General features: G+C 45.7%; 3 protein-coding genes across 3 annotated transcripts; 2 read left to right on the forward strand and 1 right to left on the reverse strand.

Moving 5' to 3' along the window:
• Positions 1-148: 148 nt before the first annotated feature.
• Positions 149-15,271, reverse strand: LOC136963316 (integrin alpha-V-like). Its single transcript, XM_067257418.1, has 30 exons — positions 14,797-15,271; positions 14,437-14,567; positions 11,481-11,572; positions 10,873-10,987; positions 10,722-10,783; positions 10,424-10,469; positions 9,761-9,883; positions 9,399-9,443; positions 9,224-9,267; positions 9,031-9,087; positions 8,822-8,874; positions 8,357-8,562; positions 7,919-8,110; positions 7,672-7,717; positions 6,985-7,092; positions 6,783-6,838; positions 5,975-6,129; positions 5,405-5,542; positions 5,245-5,312; positions 4,985-5,132; positions 4,799-4,891; positions 4,352-4,431; positions 3,823-3,903; positions 3,531-3,636; positions 3,256-3,414; positions 3,018-3,137; positions 2,764-2,877; positions 2,538-2,645; positions 1,702-1,824; positions 149-1,448 (listed from the first exon to the last, which is right to left on the reverse strand). The coding sequence occupies exons 1-30, from the start codon at positions 14,961-14,963 to the stop codon at positions 1,347-1,349; spliced, it is 3,138 nt and encodes a 1,045-aa protein (XP_067113519.1). The 5' UTR covers positions 14,964-15,271; the 3' UTR covers positions 149-1,346.
• A 6,190-nt stretch (positions 15,272-21,461) lies between these two features.
• LOC136966371 (olfactory receptor 10A6-like) lies at positions 21,462-22,400 on the forward strand. The gene has a single exon (XM_067260875.1). It carries the CDS (start codon positions 21,462-21,464, stop codon positions 22,398-22,400), a length of 939 nt encoding a protein of 312 aa, XP_067116976.1.
• A 2,112-nt stretch (positions 22,401-24,512) lies between these two features.
• LOC136966519 (olfactory receptor 10A3-like) lies at positions 24,513-25,451 on the forward strand. Its single transcript, XM_067261030.1, has one exon. It carries the CDS (start codon positions 24,513-24,515, stop codon positions 25,449-25,451), a length of 939 nt encoding a protein of 312 aa, XP_067117131.1.
• Positions 25,452-25,469: the final 18 nt, after the last annotated feature.

The raw sequence follows: 25,469 nt of genomic DNA on the forward strand, positions 1-25,469 counted from the left end.
ATAGGAAGGCAGTCGGGAACACATGGGTCAAAGCTAATCAAACAAGTTCATGAAGGATTAAAGTCAGACCGAATTTAAAGAATACAGATCATTTGAACAGGAAAACGGTAGTATGCCTAATGTGTAAGGTAGACAGTCCAAACAGATCAATGAAGACAGTTTTAATGGTTTAATGAACATTTGAATTATTTAGCCCTGATTAACTGTGCCTTTTTTCCTATTATCTTGGATGCACATTAAATCCATAGACGGGGTGAACCCAATATGGGCAAAGTCTCTCAAGTTCACAAATGCACATTTCACTCAGCATACAAACATATCAGTTCCATCCTGCACAGCATAGATTCATGTAAACACCAGTATTCCTCTCTAAGATCATTGTTAATATTCAGAAAAAATATAAAAGAAAAACCTTTTCACTGAAGCAGTAGTGATGGGATGGCTGAGTTTTTAGTGACTTAACCCTTGTGTTCTCTTCGGGTCGTTCTGACCCATCAGTCATTGTGACCCACCGTCGTATTGCGACAAATTTACCTCCTTCAAAAACAAAGTGAAGCATTTTCTTTTAACTGTCGGGCTGTCTCAGACCCCCCACATTGCAATGGTTAAAAGAAAATTATTTTTATTTGTTTTTGTATTGGGTAAAATTGGGTAAACACAACGGTGGTTCGATATGAACCTTTGGGTCATGTGACCCGAAGGCAGCACGAGGGTTAAACCCTTTAGACTAGTTCATCGAAAGGTAACCCAACTTATTTTGATCGTTTGGCTCAAAGCTGCAAAGTACAGTATGTGGCTGTGTGCAGAACACACACAACCCTTTACTGATTAGACTGGTAAAAGTGTGCTTTTTACAAATACAATTGCTTCTTAACAGCTTTGTGTCATCAGAACACACATTATTCCTGTACACTTTAGAAGAAGCCGTTGGTTCAACGAAGCAGTCAAGTGAACAACCCCCCCAAAAAAATCTACTCAAGCAGTAAAAAGAGAATTTTTAAAACCGCACCTCACTACAACACAAACAAGCTGTAACACAATGCATCATTTGGTTCATATTCTACAACAGGTCATCAAGTTTTAGAGCACATAAAGGCACACGTTACTGAAAATAAAAAATATCCCGCATCCCTGTACCTCAAAGAGGTCTAAGATCAGTGTCTAACTTTTGGGTCAACACTGTGAAATACAGAAAACTTGTACTGCAAGGTTCGGTATAAATACCATGCGCGTGTCTGTCTGCCTGTCTGTCTGTGTCTAGGTGTGTGTGTGTGTGTGTACAGTTGAGCCAGCAGCTGGTGTTCCAGGCCACAGATAAAGCGTGTGTGACCAGCAGGGGGCGGCGCTCAGCTGTCTGGGTTTGTGTCCCCGTTATCCTGCGGCTGCAGCTGCTCCTTATCTGCGTTGTCATCCTCCTGAGGGGGGCGTACGCGCTTGAAGAAGCCCAGCTGGGGGGGGGGGGGGGGGGGGAAAGGGCAAAACTGTCAGTCAGTAGCAGAACCTTGTGGAGAAACGCCGAGACCCATCTTCTTCTGCTATACGAGTGTCCGTTTGCATCACCAACCGGTGAAGGCTGTTTCAAAACATGGGTTCCTTTATGACTCACACCATAGCCATGTTTAGGATTACACTTTACCCAACATCGCTGGCTAAGAACTCTTCTTCCTCATAACGACGAGGAAGAGGAGGAGAGAGACTGACCTTGTACATGATGAAGATGAGCAGTGCCAGTAGCAGCAGTCCAGACAGAACGGCCAGGGCCACCACCCATCCAGGGACAGACTGGGAGACATTAGTCTGCACCCAGATCACAGACACTTCCACCTGGGAAAGGCTTACAGTTCAGTCTCATCCTCATAGCACAATTATGATCACATTTGAATACATTTACCTGACACTTTCATTTAAACTGATACAAATAGTACATACAGAAAGTACAGCAGAGGATCCCTGCACATCAACTACTCCCTCTATCCCTCCATCCATGTCTCTCTCTCCCTCTATCCCTCTCCCTCTATCCCTCCATCCCTCTCTCTCTCTCCCTCTATCCCTCCATCCATGTCTCTCTCTCCCTCTATCCCTCCATCCCTGACTCTCTTTCCCTCTATCCCTCTCCCTCTATCCCTCCATCCCTCTCTCTCTCTCCCTCTATCCCTCCATCCCTGACTCTCTCTCCCTCTATCCCTCCATCCCTGTCTCTCTCTCCCTCCATCCCTCTCTCTCTCCCTCTATCCCTCCATCCCTCTTTCTCTCTCCCTCTATCCTTCCATCCCTGTCTCTCTCTCCCTCTATCCCTCCATCCCTGTCTCTCTCTCCCTCCATCCCTCTCTCTCTCCCTCTATCCCTCCATCCCTCTTTCTCTCTCCCTCTATCCTTCCATCCCTGTCTCTCTCTCCCTCTATCCCTCCATCCCTCTCTCTCTCTCCCTCTATCCCTCCATCCCTCTCTCTCTCCCTCTATCCCTCCATCTCTCTCCCTCTATCCTTCCATACCTCTCTCTCTCTCCCTCTATCCCTCCACCCCTCCCTCTCTCTCACCTTGGTGGAGTTAGAGGGCAAATCAGACGCCAGGTTCTTGTAGGGCATCTCTGTCACACTGAAGGACGCCAAGGAGCGCACAGTGTAGGAGTGGTTCTGGCTGCCCATCTGTGGAGAACACGCACGCACACACGCACACACACACACACACACAACAGCAACATTGAATTCCACAGTGGTGGTAATCACGTCCAGACGTGCAGGAGGAAGGCGGGAGGACTCTCACCTTGAGGAAGGTGGCGGCGGCCAGTCTGGAGTGGATGAAGAGGATGGCGTTCTGGCCCTTCTCCACACGACCCACCTCGCATGTGATCTTCTGGCACTGGACCGTGGTGCAGTCCTACACACACGCACACACACACACACACACACACACACACCCCGTAAGAGAGAGAGAGACACACAGCATTTCCTTAACTGGATACAGTCTATGGTACGGGTGGATGGGTCTGATTAGGGGCTAGGTTCTGGCTCCGGTACCAGAGTCTCCAGGGCGTCCACGGGGGGCTTGGGTTCCACCTCTCGGCGGTTGCGGCTTCTGCCGTCGGTTCGGTCCCCGCTAGTCCCCGTGGTAACGTTGGTCTCCTCTGATATGGGATTCTAGAACAGCGGGACAAACGGGGTTCTTCAACACAGAGGGTTTCATGCGTTCTAGAACACAGTTAGTGTGTGTGTGTGTGTGTGTGTGTGTGTGAGTGCCTGTGTGTGTCCTACGTACAATCACGTTGAGGGGGTTGATATCGAAGTCAGTGGAGCAGGTTATGGGTCCGTCCATCTCTAACTCGGTGATGTAGAGCAGAGAGCCATTGTTGAAGCTGTAGGGCCAGTCTATTTCCAGGGCAGCCTTGCTGAACGTACTGGGTCCGTTGTTGCGCAGCTACACACACACACACACACACACACACACACACACACACACACAGAGTCAGCTCTATGGGACGAGAAAAGTAGTAGCACCACTGTGGCGAAGCGCATCTTGAAGTCAGGGCACACCTCATAGACCTGAAGGATCTGGGGTCCGATGTCGCCCCCAACCTCAGGGGGGTCTCTGGGCTGCCAGTTGGCGATGGGCAGGAACACCTGGTCTGGAGCCGACACCCTGCAGGACAGGACAGGCTCACTACTGCTCTTCATTATAACATAGAAACCCCCAGATATACCCCCAGTAGGCACCCACATATAGCTACAGGAAGGCATCTGTAGAGTGAGTCTAGAGGAAACATGATTTCTACTCTGGCCTGATCTGCTATGTTAGTCTCAGGGGTCAGAGGTCAGGTCACTGTACCCTCTGATTTCCACTCTGGCCAGGACAGCCAGCTGAATGACGCTGGACACCACAGTGCTGCTGCTGCTGAACTGGTTGGAGCTGCAACATAAGGACATGACAGAGTGACCTGCATTACAACATGACCACAGGATGGCAGCACTGCTTTATGTTGAGAGAGAGAGAGAGAGAGAGAGAGAGAGAGAGAGAGAGAGAGAGAGAGAGAGAGAGAGAGAGAGAGAGAGAGAGAGGGGGAGTGAGGAAGGGAGGGAGAGAGAGAGAGAGAGAGAGAGAGAGAGAGAGAGAGAGAGAGAGAGAGAGAGAGAGAGAGAGAGAGAGAGAGAGAGAGAGAGAGAGAGAGAGAGAGAGAGAGAGAGAGAGAGATAATGAGAAGGAGAGAAATCTTTCTGAATGAAGCACTGTCTTCTTCACATTAGTACTGGGTCTACACAGACAATTCCCATTGTTGGTTGTTGTAACAATACAATAGCTGGACACATCTGATAAAAGATCTGTGTTTCAGAGCTAGTTAGAGAGCAGTGGACATTACCTGACAATTTGCAGGTCAAACTTGACTGACGTGTCCTGTTCTGACAGCTGATGAACACTGAAGCTTAGTCCTGCCACCACCTGCTCCGTCACAAAAAGAAGTAAAGTGTGTGTCTGTATGTGTGTAGGACGGGTGTGTGTGTGTGTGTGTATGTGTGTGTGTGTGTATGTGTGTGTGTGTGTGTGTATGTATGTATGTATGTATGTATGTATGTATGTATGTATGTATGTATGTATGTATGTATGTATGTATGTATGTATGTATGTATGTATGTATGTATGTGTGTGTGTGTGTGTGTGTGTGTATGTATGTATGTATGTATGTATGTATGTATGTATGTATGTATGTATGTATGTATGTATGTGTGTGTGTGTGTGTGTATGTATGTGTGTGTGTGTGTGTATATGTATGTGTGTGTGTGTGTGTGTGTGTGTGTGTGTCACCTACTTTAGCTCCTCCCTTCATGGGGTTCCCCAGGTCACACACCACCAGTCTGGTCTGGTTCTCCTTCTTGTAGGCACAGGACAGTCGGGACAGAGTCTGGGCAGGGGACACCAACACAGGGCTGGACTGCTACACCTTATTCAGCATATCTACCTGGTTGTGTGCGCGCGTGTGTGTGTGTGTGGGTACCTGGCTGTTGCGGTCCACCCCAGTGAAGTCGGCCTGGGGGGGCAGGGTGACGTGCAGCTCTGCCTCGTACGCCCCCTCCCCCCCGTTCTCCGCCGTCACCTCCAGCTTCAGAGGGTTGTCACTTCCGATGTAGATCTGTTTCGTGTCACTATGGAAACCCCACCCCCCAGTGTACATGATGTATAAGGCGCTAACACGCGCAGGAGAGTGTTGTGATGAATTCACTCACATCCATCCATCCATTCATCCAGACCACTCACCTCTGGATAGACAGCTTCAGGTCAGGTTTACAGATGTTGTCCTCACCACAGTCCAGCAGGATGTGGGCCTAGAGGACCCTCACATGTCAATACACACATTCAGGGGTACAGTAGACACACACACACACACACATAGACACACACACACATGGAAACACACCTGCTTCATAAGGTTGGAGGAGGCTGTTTGGTCCAGGATGGGCAGTAGGCCGGTACTGTCTGCAGCCTGCTGGTAGTCCAGGCTGTACTCCATGAACACGGCTATGGGAGTGATCTTATCCCTGAACTCAGAGTCATCCTGCAGGGCAAAAAGGCCAGGCTCAGACTTAGTCTCTCCCTATGCTTCAGCAGTGAGGAAACGAAAAGGTAAGATGTGCTGGGTGAGGTGAGGTGTGCGAGGTTTGGTTGATGAGGTGAGGTGTGGTGGGTGAGGTGTGGTGGGTGAGGTGTGCTGGGTGAGGTGTGCTGGGTGAGGTGAGGTGTGCTGGGTGAGGTGTGCTGGATGAGGTGAGGTGTGCTGGGTGAGGTGAGGTGTGCTGGGTGAGGTGTGGTGGGTGAGGTGAGGTGTGGTGGGTGAGGTGTGGTGTGGTGGGTGAGGTGAGGTGTGCTGGGTGAGGTGACGTGTGCTGGGTGAGGTGAGGTCTGCGAGGTGAGGTGGGTGAGGTCTGCTGGGTGAGCATTCCTATATGAGGCTTTGACTACGGAGAGGCCTCCATAGCTCTCCACTCACCCTGAGAAAGGCCTCCTGCTCGCCACAGGTCAGTCCCTTCTTATTGGCTATCGTCATGTTGGTGCTGAACTGGGAGGTCCTGCTCTGGAGGAAGAGCACGCGCTTGATCGCCCCCTTGTGTTTATTTCTGTCTAGCACAAGATCCACCTGGAACTCTGGGGTCAGAGAGAGAGACATATAGACGGAGAGACAAATGAAGAGATAGAGGGAGAGAGAGAAAACAAGAGAGAAAGAGAGTGAGCGAGCGAGACCGCAAGTTTGCCTTATTATAATTGTATGTTTGTGATTGATAATAATTCAGTTCTATGATGTGTTTATAATTGCATGTGCTTTGGCAACAGTGCCTTAACCTAAACACTCATGCCCATAAAGCATCTTGAATTGAAGTGAATTGAGAGAAAGAGAGAGAGAGAGCGTGAGAGAGAGAGAGACAGAGAGAGAGCGAGAGAGAGAGCGAGAGAGAGAGAGAGAGACATGCAGCAGGGGGTTGGGGTTCAGGGGAGCAGAGGCTGTAAAGTTCAAAGGCCTGGGAGGAACCGAGGTAATGATCGAGGCACAGTGTCTGTGCTGCCACAACAGCACAACCACGTCTGGTAACCATTACACACACACACACACACGCAGAGATCAAACGAAAACAGAGAAGCCGGATACACCCCTGAGTGTGTGTGTGTGTGCGTGTCACAGACAGGATGCCCCCTAATAAGTGTCCCTTACCCTCCACAGAAAACCCACAACATCACTTTACCCAGAGTGACCATGCTAGAGCTAGGCATGTGTGTGTGTGTGCTCAGAATGTGAAACTTACTGAGGGAGGCTGGGGCTCCTTTCCCGTTGGCTTCCAGACAGTACTTGACTTTAAAACTGAACGCAAACACACACAAGACAAAGAGCAGACTCTCAGTGAACCGTCTGAACATGTTGTATTACTCGTTTCATGCTGTGCGTGTTTGGACATGTGCATGTGTGTGTGTGTGTGCGTGCGTGAGTGTGTGTGTAGTGTGTATTACCAGGACACAGGGGTCTTGGTATCAGGCAGAATGCAGCTGCGATCCTCCGGGTTGAGGACCAGAGGGCTGATATCCAGGGTAGCGTTGACACTGATGACGGGCCTCGCCCTGGAGGGGCACACACAGAAACACACTGATGACGGGCCTCGCCCTGGAGGGGCACACACAGAAACACACTGATGACGGGCCTCGCCCTGGAGGGGCACACACAGAAACACACTGATGACGGGCCTCGCCCTGGAGGGGCACACACAGAAACACACTGATGACGGGCCTCGCCCTGGAGGGGCACACACAGAAACACACTGATGACGGGCCTCGCCCTGGAGGGGCACACACAGAAACACACTGATGACGGGCCTCGCCCTGGAGGGGCACACACAGAAACACACGATACGACAGGCCAGCTGTCTGTGAGACCGTGCTCGCTCACACCGATCCAGTGAAGCTACGGTAGAGATGACCTGAAGCAGGGGCGGGTGGGTGGAAGACCAGTCCTTCCTGTAGCTAGCTACACCCGCACACCTGAGCCCTGCATTAGAGGTTTATGTAGAAGCAGCTAGCCTTTCATGTCGTAGGTGGTCTGGTTAATAACCGCGAGACTAGGAGTGTAGTACACCCCGTGTGCCCTAGATCAAAGGCATACAGACAGGCGTGTGTGTGTGTGTGTGTGTATGGGGGGAGTACCTGTAGAGAACAACCTTGTCAGCTCCAAACACCCCCACCAGCAGGTCTGAAAGGAGACACGCACGCACACATCAGCAGTTTATAATTGCATCACAGCGGGATACTGCTGTAGCAAGCCACAGCCAGGCCTGTATGCAGAACAACCCAGAGCTGTCTGTTCCTATCCCTCTGTTTGTGCCCTCTCTGTGTCTTAGCCTGGGTCTCGCTCAGTGTCCTGAGTCCATGTCTGAGTACAGTATCTGTGTACCTGGGTATCCGTTCTGATCGATGTCGGTGCCCCCGGTCATGGAGTATCCGAAGCTGGCGGGCATGTAGGAGGAGGCCCAGCGGCCCTCCAGCACCTGGGAGGCAGCGGGCTCCGGGCCCATGGAGCGCCCGCTGTGGATGTAGATCAGGCCCTGGAGCCGGGGGCCCCCGTAGGGTGCAGAGATGGCCACGTCTGAGGGGACCCGGAGGGTGCAGGGAGTGGGAGGGGGGGGGGGAGAGAGAGGGAGGGAGAAAGGGAGACAGAAATAGAGAAAGAGAAAAAGACAGACAGAAACCATCAGAGACACATGGAGAGAGAGAGAGAGAGAGAGAGAGAGAGAGAGAGAGAGAGAGAGAGAGAGAGTCACTATTTCCCCACTGTAGAGAGCACTTCTAGACAGGAGAGAGAGCAGAGAGACACATCCAGTCAGACTCCTACCGTTGTACCCATCCAGGTCCAGGTCCCCCAGGGCAGAGATGTAGCTGCCGTAGCGACCGTAGATCTCCCCCCCGGTCAACTTCCTGGGGGGGTGGAAGGAGAAGCCCCCCCTCCCCATGTAGACAGACACCTGGCCCACCTCCCGCAGCTTCCCGTCTGAGCCCCGCTCCATGAAGAGAGGAGCCCCCACCAACAGGTCCAGCATCCTGAGAGAGAGAGAGAGAGAGAGAGAGAGAGAGAGAGAGAGAGAGAGAGAGAGAGAGAGAGAGAGAGTGAGAGAGTGAGAGAGTGAGAGAGAGTGAGAGAGAGAGTGAGAGAGAGAGAGTGAGAGAGACAAAGAAAGAGAGAGTGAGAGAGAGAGTGAGAGAGTGAGAGGTAGTGAGTGTGTGAGAGAAAGATAGAGAGAGTGGGTGGTGGTCAGGGGGTCAGGGGTCGAGTGAGGATATGCTGAGGCGAGGGTCTCACCCGTCGTTGTTAATATCAGTCGCAGCTACCGAGTGACCAAAGTAAGCAGCCATCTAGAAAGGTAAAGAGGGGCAGAGGACAAAGGAGAGAGACGGGAACACTGAGAAAGAGATGTTTTATTCCTCTGAACACTGTGCTATTCCTTCCTTCCTCCATCTCCCTCCTCCACCCACCCTCCCGTCTATAGTCGATTGGCTGTCATGGCTGACCTGTGTTCCGGTGAAGTTGACCATGGACTCCATATTCTTGCCGTTGAAGATGTTCACCTGGCAACAGGAAACACCACACTGGTTATCATACTTCAAAATAGCATACTATATGTCCTTAGTTAACGACTGCACACTAAAGCTCTGTACTACACAATGGCACACTATAGCATCATACCAAAGACACATCACTTACATAGCCTCGAGCTTTGTCGCCTCGCGGAACCCCAGTGATGTAATCTGGAAGAGATAGGAAGCTGAATATACGTACTAATAACCTGCATTAAGAATGAATGAACAAACACACAAATAAACAAATTTGATGTGCTTCTATTTGAATTTTCTGAATGCATGGTTCTCCTCAGATTTACCATCATCACCGTCATCATTGAAGTCCCCAACAGTTAGAGAATAACCTGCCGCAAACACAGAACAGAAGGTGTAGTGGGGGGTCAAATGGCTGAGTAGTTAGGGAATCTGGCTATTAATCAGAAGGTTGCTGGTTTGATTCCCAGCTGTGCAAAATTACATTGTGTCCATGCTGCACACTAAAAGCCTATATTGGCCTACATTTCCTACATGTTAATTTAGACCTAATTTAGAGTCTTACAACTGGCTTTACATTTTAGTTTATTTTCAACTACGTCAACAATAATTGAGCATTACAATGATTTGCATTTAAAGTGTCATGCCTGTTAGATAGATGCTAGCTGGCTAGCACAGCTGGCCTCACCTAGATAGCTGTCGTCATACGAGAAGTCGGCTGCACTGGTGGTCATGGTCTTGCTGTAGGGGGTGTAGAACTGGTTGTTATATCTGGCGATGATCTCGGAGATGTCGTCTGAGATCAGCTGGCCTGTGGAGAGCAGACACAAACGCATGCACGCACAGAAACACACCCTCGCGTGCAAACACGCGTACACAAACGCGTGTTTGCACACACACACGCAGGCAGACACAGCATGTCAGAACTTCTGGTCGATGACCAGTGTTTTCCTTTGCACATAACCAGTCAGTGCTAGACAAACTGAACAACTATGGGCACATAAGCTATTTAGGAGGGGCAGTGGACATGTGGGAAGAAGGGGAAATGTGGTTTATTATACTGTAATTGTATCTCTATAGCACTGTTGTATTGTGTAAAGTGCTCTAGCTCTTGCCCGTCAATAGACACACGCACTCTTAGTGTACTGTAGTTTTCCAGTCATTGAGGCCTATAAACAATGCTGTCGTTTAGAAAAGAGCTGCCTTAGCTGTTTGACTAACCAACAGGATGTAGAAACTATCCTTTCACACCCAAGAAAGCCACTTGCAGGGCTGCCAACTTCTCAACCCACCCCCGAGACAATATTTCACGTGTGTTTGTATGTGTGTAACCTGTTTAGTGAGCTCTGACCTTGCCAGTAGAAGCTGCCTGGCCCCCCCACCACCACTCGGTTATTCTGTCAGAGAGGAAAGAGAAGCCAAGTTGTTTACGTGTACGACTAGCCCAGCTGTTTACAGTCAGACCCACACAGACCAACAGCTGTGACGTTCTCCACCAGTTTCAATGAAACTGCTTGCTTATATGAACCCAACGTAACACAAACAGAGCGATGGCGTCATTCTAGGATGCGGTGCAGATTCCCAGAGGAGATAGCTGGTTTGTGTGTGTGGCGGAGATGTGGGGGTCTGTAGGTTGCATAGGCTCCCACCTTGACAAAGTCCACACTGAAGCCTGCCTGACAGAAGCCCTGGCCTGACGGAGACTTCAGCTCTGAAGGACAGACGGCGGAGCTTCAGACTATGCACGGGTGGGCAGGCACAGCAAGCGGGTGACTGGAGAGACAGGTGAACAGTACTTACTGGATCGACAGGGGGAATACTCCACCACCGTGGCTCCTGTCTTGAGGAAGCAGGTTCCCACCGGCTCCCGGTCGCTGAAGGCCTCCGTGCTCCACTGGTAGAGGGGGGCACACGCCTGGACACACACACACAGTGAAGCTCACACACGGCACTCTGTTATCTTGACCCTGCAGACAATCTACTCTGCTCTGTCTGCGCATGAAGGCCCACTACGGCATGCACAGTGTTGTAGTGCAGTACGTCTGCATGCACAGTGTTGTAGTGCAGTACGTCTGCATGCACAGTGTTGTAGAGCAGTACGTCTGCATGCACAGTGTTGTAGAGCAGTACGTCTGCATGCACAGTGTTGTACAGCAGTACGTCTGCATGCACAGTGTTGTACAGCAGTACGTCTGCATGCACAGTGTTGTACAGCAGTACGTCTGATGACTGCAGATTTACTTCTGGCGTCGCTTCTCCTTTGAATTCTCAGCAAATGGACACATTTATTTTCTCTGGTGAAAACATTGCTTGAGATTAAGTACCGTATAGTAAGTGATTTTAGGACGGTTGTGTGTGTGTGGCACCAGTTGTGTGTGTGTGTGTGTGTGTGTGTGCGAGGGACTCACCAAGATGTGTTTTCCGTCCGAGCGAACGGATGCACCGAACCACTGGTTGGACTTGAACTCCATCTGAATCCCAGTCTGGCTCTTCTTATCATCTGGAGGAGGAGGGGGGAAGAGGGAGGACGAGACGCTTTGGTCACACAGCATGTCACACACATAACCATTGTGGACGTCGACCACACGCACGACCATACTCTAACTTTGACTACTCTACAGGCGGGATCTCAACCCTGTGCAGCAATAAATCGTGTGATCATCTCCTAAAAAGGTTATAACTTTGACTTATAATGTACATTAACAACATCACGGTCTTCACAGTTCATTGATTGCATATCGAGAGTCACAAGATCTCCTGTGAGGACAAGATATTTGTGGACAACGAAAGAGGCACAGCTGTCAGATCAACTCAGAACGCTGATCAGACTGCTAATAGATGTCGCAACTTCAACAGTAAGAACATTAGTGTTCGGTTTGGAATCATGATGTGTTGCTCAAGGGGGGAAATTGACGATGTCTAAGAAGGTTGCAGTTGTTGCCTCACCTGGCCTACGCCTAGAGAGAGACATTCCTCCTGGTCAGAGCCAGGGTGTTGGGACTTGTCTTATTACACACCAAAGGAGGGGTAGGTAGTGGTGGTGAGGAGGCTGTGTGTGTGTGTGTGTGTACATAGCAACCTCCGTTATCCAGCGCAGGGAAAATCCCTGGTCAAAACCAGAGATATAAATCCAACCAGGCCTTAGGCGAGTGTTGCAACTGTGGCTTGTCGACTGATTGGGATCTTTAACAGCGTAGAGGCTCACAGATCGTGGTCAGAATTTGCCGTCACATGCAAGTGGGTGAGAGCAGGAAACCAGGACCTGACAAACTTTACATGATCACGCTTGATTGGCTGCCTGCCTTCAGACTTAGGCTGAGCCTCGGAGCTGCACCAATCCCTGCCCTCAGTTGAGGAAGAAGAACCTTCGTTGGGTTATTTTGTTTTGGTAATAAATGCCTGTGAGTGCAATAGTGTTGCCTTTGGGTTGAGTTTGCTTACTCATTGAAATGTTGAAATCCCGGGTTGTACCCAGTGGTTGCCACAGCATGTGTCATGTTTTCACCCTTCCTAAAATCACTGACCACACAGTACTTTACCTCAAGCAATGTTTTCACCAGAGAAAACAAATGTGTCCATTTGCTGAGAATTCAAAGGAGAAGCTTCCCTCTATATAAAGTAAACCTGTTGTCATCCGACGTACTGCTGTGCAACACTGTGCATGCAGTAGTGGTTGTTGTAGGCCTGCATGCGCAGACAGAGCAGAGCACATTGCCTGCAGGGTCAAGATAATAGAGTGCTACCTCACCAGAACATGATGGAGATAGGTCATTAAACCCCAGAGAACACAGTCGGCACCTCAGCATTGCGCCCTCAGCTCCCATTGCGCCCTCAGTAACACTGAGGGCGCAATGGGAGCCAGATGGCTGAGCGGTGAGGGAGTCGGGCTAGTAATCTGAAGGTTGCCAGTTCGATTCCCGGCCGTGTCAATTGACGTTGTGTCCTTGGGGAAGGCACTTCACCCTACTTGCCTCAGGGGGAATGTCCCTGTACTTACTGTAAGTCGCTCTGGATAAGAGTGTCTGCTAAATGACTAAATGTAAATGTAATACGTGTTGTATTACATTTACATTTACATTTAGTCATTTAGGGGAGGGAGGGAGTTAGGGAGGGAGGGAGGGAATAGAAAGGGAGGGATGGAAAGAGGAGAGCAAATGTAGAAAACAAGAGAACAATAGACCTCTGTAACCCTTGTCATCATACCACACCACCCCAGTCTCTCTGTATCCCACAGCCCCTCCTCATGTCTGGTCAGAGGACTCAGAGTGCCGTCATGACTGGGCATCATGGAGGCAGCAAAGCCAAGATGGCTGAGGTCAGGAGGGAGTAACAGAAAAATTACTTGAGCACTAACACACACACACACACATACATAAACACTGAAACACACACACTCTAATTCCAGTACTGGACTGTGTCACCCTCTAATCCAGCCTGCCTTCCTGGTTAGCAAGTCAGCCACCACAAAGAGAGTCATTGTGACTGTTAAACATGTACCATACAACAGACCAAAGGAACATGCCCCACCGGACAACAATTCAATGCGGGTCAAAAGTTAAAACATGCTGTTTACTTTATGTACAGTCCTGTGATGTCGGGTTCAACTCCAAACACGTATGAACTGTGACAGCATGAGAACGAGGCTCTGAAGTAGTCTGGTGTTTTCACACAACTGAGAGTCCTACACAAGCCTGTACTTAGCTCAGCAGTCAGTCAAACAGCACTTCCCACAAGCTGTTACCCAACCAAACAAGCTATGGTTAAACAACAGGCCTCGGCCCTCTTTTGTCTTGTCTGAGTTCTGATATCCCCCTTAGAATGACAATGCTGCTTCTTTCTCTCCCAGCCTCTGGGCCTCTCTGCCTGAGCTAATAGGAGTGCAGAGGGCTGTCACAACAAGCACAACACAACTGAACTGCTCCACACTTCAGATTCATATGAGACTAAATCAAATAAGAAGTCTATGTGGCCTACTACATAATGGATCAGCATCCGGCTGGAATGAATGAATGAATGAATGATGGAGTGAGTGAGTGTTCAGCAGCCTTTCTCAGAATGTCAAATCTCTTCCTCCTGCTGCATTCCTGAGCCCAGAAACGACAAGTCACCACATGCATGACTGACACACTCGACCTATTCCAAATCAATTCCCAAAAAACTTCTACTGGATAATGCTTTTAGTTCAACACAAACTCCAGCATCATCCCTTACTGTCATTGTTGGCTTCTGTATCATTACCTGTCGCTACTCATGTTCTAGAGTGTAAGGTGTGACCTTACTTATCATTGTTCTAGAACTTCCTTCCTTAGCTTGTGGCCCGACTCACCAGCGTTTAGGAGATTGAAACATTTGTACTCTACTCACCAGTGTTGTCGAACGATACTTCCTGGCAGGCACCAGAGCTCATCCAGGGGCAGCTGTACACCGCTCCTCTCTCCACCACGGAGGAGGCTCCTGATGTGTTCGCCCTGGGAGCTCCCACTATCACGTTAGACCTGGGGACAACACACAGCAGCTGAAACGAAACACACTAAACAGCCCTGCATGCAGGTCTATGGCATCGCATGCACTCATTATACACAATAAGAATAAAGTTGGGAAACTTGCACAAACACTTTCAATTGAATGTTTACTTTGGAATTGGATTCATAGTTATGTATTGAAGTATTAATGCGACACATTTTCGATTCATTGAGAATTTACACAGATACAGTACAAACTTACTGCTTGTCATCTGGCCTGAAAAAATCAACAGAAAATCCAAAATAGCTCCTTTCTGGTCCAGAATAGACAGAAGGGTTATCAGCGTCCAGATTAAATGAAACGGAGTACTTCAAACACACCAACGTCAGAACCACCGACAAACGATAACATTTCGATGCTCTCTTCATTCTGTCCGTGTACTGTGACGAGTACAGGGGCGAGTGTGACTCCAAATCTGTCTTTCCACCTACTTTAACTGCAACAAAACTGCCTGAAGTAGGCTATAAGAATGCACAGCTTTTACACTGCATGCCCTAAACCAGCCAGTAAATGTATAACAGCAGCTACACCGTAGTTTTGTGTAATTTCCCGCGGTCAGAAGAAAAGTCCAGTTCAAGCGCGTGTATTCAATTGGGTTAATCGCATTAAAAATTCTGAAACATTGAACTAGAGTCTGCGGGGGTGTAGCGTTGCGCTTGCGTCGCAGGCGCTCCCACTGCAAAAAACATCTGAAATTTTAAATCAGGTAGGCTTAAGGAAACAAACTTCGGTCACAGTAGAGCAGCTTGAAGGGTCCTGATGTCTCGAATGTTCACTGGCATGTCTGTACGCCTACTAAGAATAATAATCGTTAAATGGCATATTTTTACAGATTTTACAGATTTGCGACCTTGAAAGAGAGTGAATATGTAGTTTACGTAGTGCCAAAAGTGAATCAAACAATTTACTCTGAAGTTTGTGTTGAGGGTTAATGAAGTGTGCTATCTGTCGATAATGTGTGGCTTGAGTCCCTAGGCACGCCAGCCATGCCTGTGTTTAGCCTATCATGTTATAATAAATGACTGAACAGGTTACTGCAAAGTAAAAACATAAAACCAGTTTATATCAAATATTTAAGAAAAATTGGTATGAGGAGGGTTTTAGCGTTTTAGGACATTTGTGAATTGGACTTGTTCTAGCAGAGGTTGTCATTTGTCGCCCTTCTCTGGTAGGGAAAGGAATAGCAACATCATGTGGGGTAATAGTACATCATGTTTCCATACCTTTCCTACCTTTCACCTTCTGAAGAGTTTAACCTGTGACAGACCTATTTAAACAGAACCTGTAACATGGATGATTATCATACTGTGCCCATTCAAACCAAAAACCTGTCAAGCACAAAAGGGGTTTTGGACATTGGTCAAAACAAACAAAACAAACAAACAAAATATGTAGGCCTAGTAGACATCCCTAGGATGTGTCCACACTAGTAGGTATGCATAGTAAACAACAACGACTAGTACAACTGCAACTCTAAGTCCCTAATGTCCTGCACTTTCACCAGGACCATCTCCCAGCAGCTGCAGTAGGGCTAGTGTAGCAAGGGTTCAGATTCAGGCTGGGTTCAGATTCAGGCTGGGGTCAACTCTCATGAATAGTGTGGGAGCATATTTCACGTAAAAATCCTCAGAATTATTATTATTACAGTGACTTACTGTATCTGTTGGTCTAATTAGTTTTATTGTGGTTACAATCACAGTGCCCCCCTAAGTAATGTAAGGTTAAGTTAATGAGCATCATTACCACCTTTAATCCCTGATGGCAACCTCTCATGTTATGTCCCTGCTTGACATATTCAAACAAACAGTTTGAAAGCCTTTGGGAACAGAGCTGACTGGAGATCGTTTTTAGATCAACACTGATAATTATGACTCAGTGGCCACTGATGTTTTTCCCTAAAATTCATAGTTTATAAATAAAGATTTATTGTATTTTCTATCAGTGACACACATTTTCATTTGAAGTTGCAAATCATATTTTTCTGTGTGAAAGCTCCACACAGTGGTTTATCCCACTGTAGAACTTGCAAAGTAGTTGCAATCTTCCTAAATGTTTTTCTGTTTGTTTTTGTTTTCACAAAGCCTAACTGGACAACTGGGTTTAATTAGCAGTCCTCAACCCTAATACACCAGTGGGGCAAATGATCATGACCTCTGAGAGCATATACATGTTTATTTGCTCTTCGGGTCATTAGTCCTCAACCCCTGGATGGACGTTGAGCACCTGACAACCAGGGAGACCAGCCAGGGAGACCAGCCAGGGAGACCAGCCAGGCCCAAAGCAAAACAGAGATGTTGCTTCATTGTCAAGTCCTTCCAGACCTCATGAGACCCCAGGGTACCTCAGAGTGGTGCTTCCCTTGGGACTGGTGAAAGAGGTCACGGTCAGACTGAAGTTCACAAAAAAGCTGCATCATCAATACAGATCTATTATAAATTATTAACAAAGAAATTGATTCTTATTAAGTGTAAATTATTTTTACATTGATTTTGGGTCAAACATTTCTGGGAAATTTGGAGGCCAAGTCAACAGCCTGAACTCATTGTGTTCCTCAAACCATTCCTAGACATTATTTGCTAGGCAGGGCAGGGCGCATTATCCTGCTAACCTCGAAAATGCTGACTTGAAATTAACCTGAAAAATGCACATCTGAGTAGCACAGCCATTGAGCACTCTGGGTCTGAGGCTGTCAGGCCCTGCAGCCTTGCCTGGGTGTAGTCCAGCCAACTCTCTCCTCACATCCTCCACAGTGATGGCGATTGGAAGGTTGTCAGAGAGCCTTGATGGAGGAGGGGGGCAAGATTATGAGATGACAGGATCCAGAAAAGTTAATAATAGCAGACACCTTTATCCAACGCAACTTACAGAGACTAGGGTGTGGGAACTATGCATTGGCTGCACATTCACTTACAACTACGTGGCACCCGAAAAGACAGAGCACAAGGAGGTTAAGTGACTTGCTCAGGGTCACACAATGAGTCGTGGGCGGAGATGGGATTTGAACCGGGAACCTCCTGGTTAAAAGTCAGTTTCTTTAAACACTGGACCACACAGCCTCCAGAGTTGTTGAGGAGAGGTGATAGGGGGAGTGGACAGAAGCCACATCGTCAAACTTGTTGGCCTTATCCCGGTGTCCTATCAGAGTGTTCAGTGTCCTTTCATTCCATGGCTTGCGATGGTTCTCATGCTACTCCACACTTCCCTGATGTCCTTTCCTCTCAAGCTTCCTCCTGTAGCACTCCTTGCCCTCAGCTATCCTGTCCCTCACTTCTCTCTGCGCCCTCTTCATCTCCTCCTTTTCTTCTGTCCTGAAGGCCGCCTTCTTCCTGTTAAGTGATGCCTTAATGTCCTTAGTCAACAAGGGTTTGTTGTTGGGGAAACGCATAACATGAGTCCATTTCTGTCCTGTCCATGTGCAAGCAGTGGAGAATCCCCAGGGTTGTTTTCAGGTGACATACTGGGAGGTAATGCTGTAACCACCTCTGGACTGATCTGGTAATGACTGTGTGCTGCTGGAGTGCAGGTTCATAGGGAGAACCTTACAACCACCACTGCCCTAAGTGGGCAAGAAATAAACTGTCTCAAGTAGCGGCCATCGATTGACGCTTGTGACCATCACAAGCAAACTCAGCGCCAAAACGACGTTTCCAAGCTTACAAGGTCGGTCACAGATGAACTGCTCATCAGCCTTGCGTATGCAGTAGGCTAACAGTATAAAATTGACGTGGAAATTTACAAAATGCTGTTGAAATTATGAAGATGGGTTATGATTGATGAAGATGGATTATGATTGATGAGAATGGTTTATGATTATTGATTAATCTGATTGAAAATGAAACTGTCAGGGTTTGAGGGGTGACCTAGTGGTCACTGGGTTTCATGGCAGCGCTCTTTCTGTCAGCAGCTTTTTCCTTCTCACCACCTGTTCCCTGTTTTGCGCTGATTACACCCCTTATAAATACCCTCTGTTTTCCCTCCTTCTTTGACGAAGAGTTTTGTTATGTTTGAGACCAGTTCTAGACCCTGCGATACGCTCTTTGTTCCAGCCACGTTGAACTTACCCTTCCCTGGACGTACTGGATTGCCTTCCCGATCTCGGACCCTGCCTTTCCTGACTACGTTTTTCGGACCATCCCTTTTTGAGTTACCTTCTACGGCTTGTTTTCTGTTTTTGTTCCAGAGCTTTGCTTGTGAGATTTCAGTTGTCCTTTAATAAACTTTCCGTTCCGCACTCCACTTTTGGGTCCTCCTTGCAGCCAGCCATGACAGAAACTCTCAATCCCCCCTTTTAGTATCATTATATATAACTGAAAACCATATGTTAAGCTGTTGAATGACTAAACGATAGAAGATATTGAGCCTGAGTGTGAAATCTGGGTGACAGAGGCTGAGGAGTGAGTGAGAAGGCCACCTTCGCAGGCCTGAGCTAGAAGTCAAGATGCACAGTTTTTTGGCCCTGCACCTAGAATCTTGTCAGCTGTCACTGCAGCACGCACACAGATGTCCAGGTGTCGGACTCACACAAGTCAGAATTGAGGTAGGGTAAGAAAACATTACAAAACTAAAGAAAGTTTCTAAATGAGAGGCCTACCGATCATCGTATTTTGACAAAAACATAAAAACAATATTACATGAAGCTCAAAAAACAGTATTTGCACTCAAAATATAGGGAAAAAAATGTGCACGCACGCATTAACTATTGATGTCCCTGCCAAAGCTGATATCAAACTTGCGTCACTGAACTGTCGTACTATAGTGGGTTAAGCAAAGGGAGTTTCTATAGCCTATTAGTGCATTGTGCGCAGCAAGCTTGAAAGAAAAAAAAGGGATATGAATAGGGGCCTGTGCCCCAGTAGAGTTTTATGTCTAACAAGGCCTCTGTTGTGTCGTCAGCAAACTTATCAAAGGAGGTTGGAGCTGTGCGTGCCGCACAGTCGTGCGTGAACAAGGAGAACAGGAGAGGGCTGAGCACACAGCCCTGGGGGGTGCCTGTGTTGGTGATCAGTGTGGATGAGGTGCGGTCACCGATTCGTTCCACCTGTGGCCTCCCCGGCAGGAAGTTGAAGGTCCACTTGCAGAGGGAATTGCTGTACTGATCAGGGTCCCCTGAGTTAAAGGCGACAGACCGGGCTATCAGGTTGGCCCGGACCGCGGCATCAACCCAGGGCTTCTGATTGGGGAAAGACCGGTCAACCTTCTTGGAGACAACGTCATCAACGCAGTGATGAATGTAGCTGGAAACAGTGTCCGTGTATTCGTTTATGTCTTCGTCTGCTGCCTCTCTAAACATTAGCAGTGGTGTCGAAACAGTCCTAGAGGGTCGCCACACTCTCGTCACTCCATAGGTGGACTGTCCTCGCAACCGGTCTGACCTGTTTAAGTTTTTGTTTTTATGCGGGGAGCAGAAGAATGGAGGTGTGATCAGCTTTACCAAAAGCAGGGCGGGGAAAGGTTTGTAACTGCCCCAGAATGTTGTATAACAATGATCCAGGGTCTGGTCTCCACGTGAGAAGAAGTCAATGTGCTGATTTGGGCAGGACCTTTTTCAAGCTAAGTACAAGTTCAAGACAAAATCAATGTATTTATTATAGATCTATAAGGTGCAGCTTTCTGATACACTCAAGTTGAGCATCTCAGAAGATTGGACAATGAATACAGGAAATCAAGGGAGTTAAATAGTATCACAATATCGGAGGATACGAGCCAATTAGCATTGCCTTCGCAAGCACAGAAATACATGCTAGATATCTTTTGTTTAGGTCTTTAGATAGGGCTCCCAGAAATGGCCTTGATGTTCCTTCTATTTTCCTCGTTCAAAGTTGCTTGGCATTATACACTTTGGTAATATTGTGACCTCTGACCTACAGTAGTGACACAGGCCTTTCCTAGTCGCACCTTACAAAGAACTAACTCATGGCTACGCAGGCATAAGAAAACAGCATGACAGTTTATCAATGATACAAGAAACATCATTAATAGATAGGCATATTTCTCTCCTGGACATAACCAAGGGTTATCTGCTCATGAGCTTAATATAGCAGGGTATAGATAAAACATTATTGATTATATTCAGAGCATTTCAAACAGTATAAAAGTAATAAAGTAATCATTATCTTAAATTCTTGTTAACTGATCTGTGGTTTAAGGACAGACCTCTTCAAAAGTTAAATTTTAAAATGATATATTGTAAGTTAGAGTTTGTGAGAATCCCCAATAAAAGGTATTCAAATGACCACCGCAACCCTAAATGGTCCAGAAAGAGGCTGTCTCAAGGAGTGGCCAGCGACTGACAGACTAACCATCCCAGGCCCACTCAGCACCTACTGTCCCTAACCCCTCAAGGTCAGTGACTGGACTGCTCACCAGCCATGTATATACAGTACAGAATACAGTACACAATGTCCTCCTCCTATCCATGGTCATCTCAAGGTTTTCTCCTCTGAGCCCATCTGATTGGCTGGTTATGTCTCTCCCAAACAGTATATCAGATCAGTACTGTAGCTGCCTCCATGTAGCTTAGCCAGTTACCTTTACTGCAGCTGATGAGACTGCAGTTTCTGTGGAGCACTTTGTAGACAAGGAACTGTTGTAAGTGTAAAACAGAGACAGGACTTGGTAAGACTCAGAGGGTAGAATATTTGTTAAGTTTGAGGCGGTTATGATAGATACATTTTCTTAGTAGAATAAAGGACATCTAGGTTGATTATTGTAAATGTTAACACAATAAGCTGATTATTGATTAATTATAAATTGTATTGACTTAATAACAATTATTAGACATTCGGTCAGTTGATAAAGACTTTTCAACTTTTAGAAATTGTGTTGAAATGTAATTTTCTTGCTTTTTAAACATTTGCACATTTACAATGGAAAACTCAACACAGATTTTTTCTTTTGTACTGTCTGCATATGGAAACATAGGACTATTGAAATACTTGTATTTTACTATAATAATTGTGTTGTACATGGCAATAGTCTTTGCTAACACAATGCTTATAGTGGTGATATCCATGGAAAGAAAGCTACACCAGCCCATGTATCTGTTTCTCTGCAGTTTGTTTGTTAATGAATTATATGGCAGTACAGCTTTATTGCCTTTCCTCATGCTGCAGGTTCTATCAGACACTCATGTTGTGCCTGCTCATTATTGTTATTTACAGATATTTGTTCTTTACACATATGCAGTAATTGAATTCTGCAATTTAGCTGCCATGGCATATGACAGGTATGTTTGTATATGTTATCCTTTGCAGTACCATGTCATTATGACTTCTAATAGAGTGATCATGATCATAATGCTAGTCTGGATTTATCCTTTTATGAACATTACTTTTACTATGTATGCAAGTGTAAGTTTACCCAAGTGTGGCAACATTATAGATAAAGTATATTGTAATAATTATTCATTAGTCAAACTTGCCTGTGCAGACACAACAGTGAATAACTACAATGGAATATTTGGAACTTTTCTGTCTGTTGTTGTCCCTGTGGGCCCCATTTTATTCTCCTACATCAAGATTTTACGTATTTGTTTAAGCTCTTCAAAAGAGACTAAACAGAAAGCCATCAGCACATGCACACCTCACTTGGCTTCTCTGAGTAATTTCTTCTTTGGTTGTTGGTTTGAGATTCTGCAGAGTAGATTTGACATGACTCATGTCCCAGCTGTTCTGCGTATTATTATCTCATTGTACTTCCTGGTGTGCCAACCACTTTTTAACCCTGTACTATATGGATTTAATTTATCAACGATCAGACAACAATGTAAGACTTTGTTCCTAAAGAAATATCCCATTCAAGGATGATTTGATATTTTTTTATTGCATCAAAAGAGATAAGATCTTTCTGTAATTGCTAAACCCCTGTGTGAGACCATACAGTAGCTTGAATATTTCTGTTTAGCTGTTAATCTTATCTATGGTGCTTCGTCTAACTTGAGTCTCAAAAAATAATCAATGCAACAAAGGAAAAATACAATGTAACTTATTTTTGTGTTGTATTGATAATAATAGTAGATCTGACATCAAAATGTGATTGTTTAGGAACCGTAAGACTGTACATTACAAATGAAAAAGGGTAAAAGGCTCTTTACTGTTTAATTTGAATGATGACTGTGATACACATTACCCATGCTAGCTTCCATTTCACCTCATGATTACTTCTACACAGAGCCGGCCCAAGGCATAAGCGAACTAAGCAGCTGCCCAGAGGGCCCCCAAGAGCACATGAAATTACAGCTTAATTAAAAATATATATATATTATGTTAATGGTAATTATACAAATTCGGATGGGCCCCGCAATCAATTCTGCTTAAGGCCCCATAAAGGCTTGGGCCGGCTCTGCTTCTACAGTAAGGATGCACTCCCTTGCATTGCAGCAGTATCCTCCAATACCATACTGTACAATAGTTAAATTAAAGGATGATCCCTTGCTGTGTAAAAGGTTTTCTCCAAATACTGTAGCTAGTTAACCATGACAAGTAGTTTGTTGTTATATGGAATGGCACCTTATATTCATGGCTCCTCTTATTGCTGGAAATAAAGCGAGACCCTTTAAACTTCAGTTACTGTTCCAAACGCATGTTAACTATTAGATGTCATCAATGTTTCAACAAGTAAGTAAGTAAGTAAGTAAGTAAGACTTTATTTATATAGCACATTTCACACAAGAATTGTAGCTCAAGGTGCTTTACATAAAATCAATAAAAACAATAATACAAGTGATAAACAATTCAAACAAAAATAAAAATCCCAATAAGATCTCTGTTCAAGAGAGAAAACAACTTTAAACATGCATCTTAAAAGTAACATATACATTTGGTTCACCCCTGGTCTGTATATATAAAACCATACACTCTGTTAACAGATCCTTTCCCCAGGTCAAGAGTATGGGCCGTATATTCTGTTAACAGATCCTAACAAGAAATATTCTTACCATTAGAAACTGTAAAGCAATGGGAGGTTTCCTTGACCGAACCCATTACAGTCTATCTGAAAGTAGATAGATTGTTCATACTTTCATTAACACAAAAGTTGTAAAAAACATTTTTATTTTATTTTAATCATAACTCTTGTTTACACATCCATAAATATAATTATGTCTAGTCTGTATCTGTTGCACACATAGGGTGGGCAGCCCATCACCTTGTTTAGGAGATTAACATGTATATAGCTGAGAATAGAAAATTATGTCTCCATGTATACATTACTAAAAGTACGATTCAAAAATGATATATTGTAAGTTAGGGTTTGTGAGAAGCCACAATAAAAGGTCTTCAAATTACCACCGCAACCCTAAATGGTCCAAAAAGAGGCTGTCTCAAGGAGTGTCCAGCGACTGACAGACTAACCATCCCAGGCCCACTCAGCACCTACTGTCCCTAACCCCTCAAGGTCAGTGACTGGACTGCTCACCAGCCATGTATATACAGTACAGAATACAGTACACAATGTCCTCCTCCTATCCATGGCTATCTCAAGGTTTTCTCCTTTGAGCACATCTGATTGGCAGGTTGTGTCCCTCCCAAACAGTATATCAGATCAGTACTGTAGCTGCCTCCATGTAGCTTAGCCAGTTACCTTTACTGCAGCTGACAAGACTGCAGTTTCTGTGGAGCACTTTGTAGACAAGGAACTATTGTAAGTGTAAAACAGAGACAGGACTTGGTAAGACTCAGAGGGTAGAATATTTGTTAAGTTTGAGGCGGTTATGATAGATACATTTTCTTAGTAGAATAAAGGACAACTAGGTTGATTAGTGTACATTTTAACACAATAAGCTGGTCATTGATTAATTATAAATTGTATTAAGGAAATAACAATGATTAAAAATTCAGTCAGTTGACACAAAGTTTAAAACCTTTAGAAATTGTGTTAAGATGTAATTTCCTTGCTTTTTAAACAATTGCACATTTACAATGGAGAATTCAACACAGTTTATGTCATTTGTACTGTCTGCATATGGAAACATAGGACTATTAAAATACTTGTATTTTGCTATAATAAGTGTGTTGTACATGGCAATAGTCTTTGCTAACACAATGCTTATAGTGGTGATATCCATGGAAAGAAAGCTACACAAGCCCATGTATCTGTTTCTCTGCAGTTTGCTTGTTAATGAATTATATGGCAGTACAGCTGTTTTACCTGTTCTTATGGTACAGGTTCTATCAGACACACATGTTGTGTATATTTATTATTGTTATTTACAGATATTTGGAATTTACACTTATGTTTCAATTGAATTCTGCAATTTAGCTGCCATGGCATATGACAGGTATGTATCTATCTGTTATCCTTTGCAGTACCATGTCATTATGACCTCTAATAGAGTGCTCATAATCATAATGCTACTCTGGATTTACTCTTTCATTAAATTCAGCATCACTCTATCTTTAAGTGTAAGTTTAACCATGTGTGGAAACATTATAAATAAAGTGTATTGTGATAACTATTCATTAGTCAAACTTGCCTGTTCAGACACAACAGTGAATAACTACTATGGACTATTTGGCATTGTTCTGTCTGTTGCTGTCCCTTTGGTCCCCATTTCCTTCTCCTACTTCAAGATTTTGCGTATTTGTTTAAGATCTTCAAAAGAGACTAGACAGAAAGCCATCAGCACATGCACACCCCACTTGGCTTCTCTGATCAACTTCACCTTTGGCTGTTGCTTTGAGATTCTGCAGAGTAGATTTGACATGACTCATGTCCCAGCTGTTCTGCGTATTATTATCTCATTGTACTTCCTGGTGTGCCAACCACTTTTTAATCCTGTACTATATGGATTGAATTTGTCAATAATCAGACAACAATGTAAGACTTTGTTCCTCAAGAAATCTGCCATTCAAGGATGATTTGATATGTTTTAATTT

Source organism: Osmerus mordax, chromosome 2 (genome assembly GCF_038355195.1).
Source record: "Osmerus mordax isolate fOsmMor3 chromosome 2, fOsmMor3.pri, whole genome shotgun sequence".
In the NCBI taxonomy this organism is placed as follows: Eukaryota; Metazoa; Chordata; class Actinopteri; order Osmeriformes; family Osmeridae; genus Osmerus; species Osmerus mordax.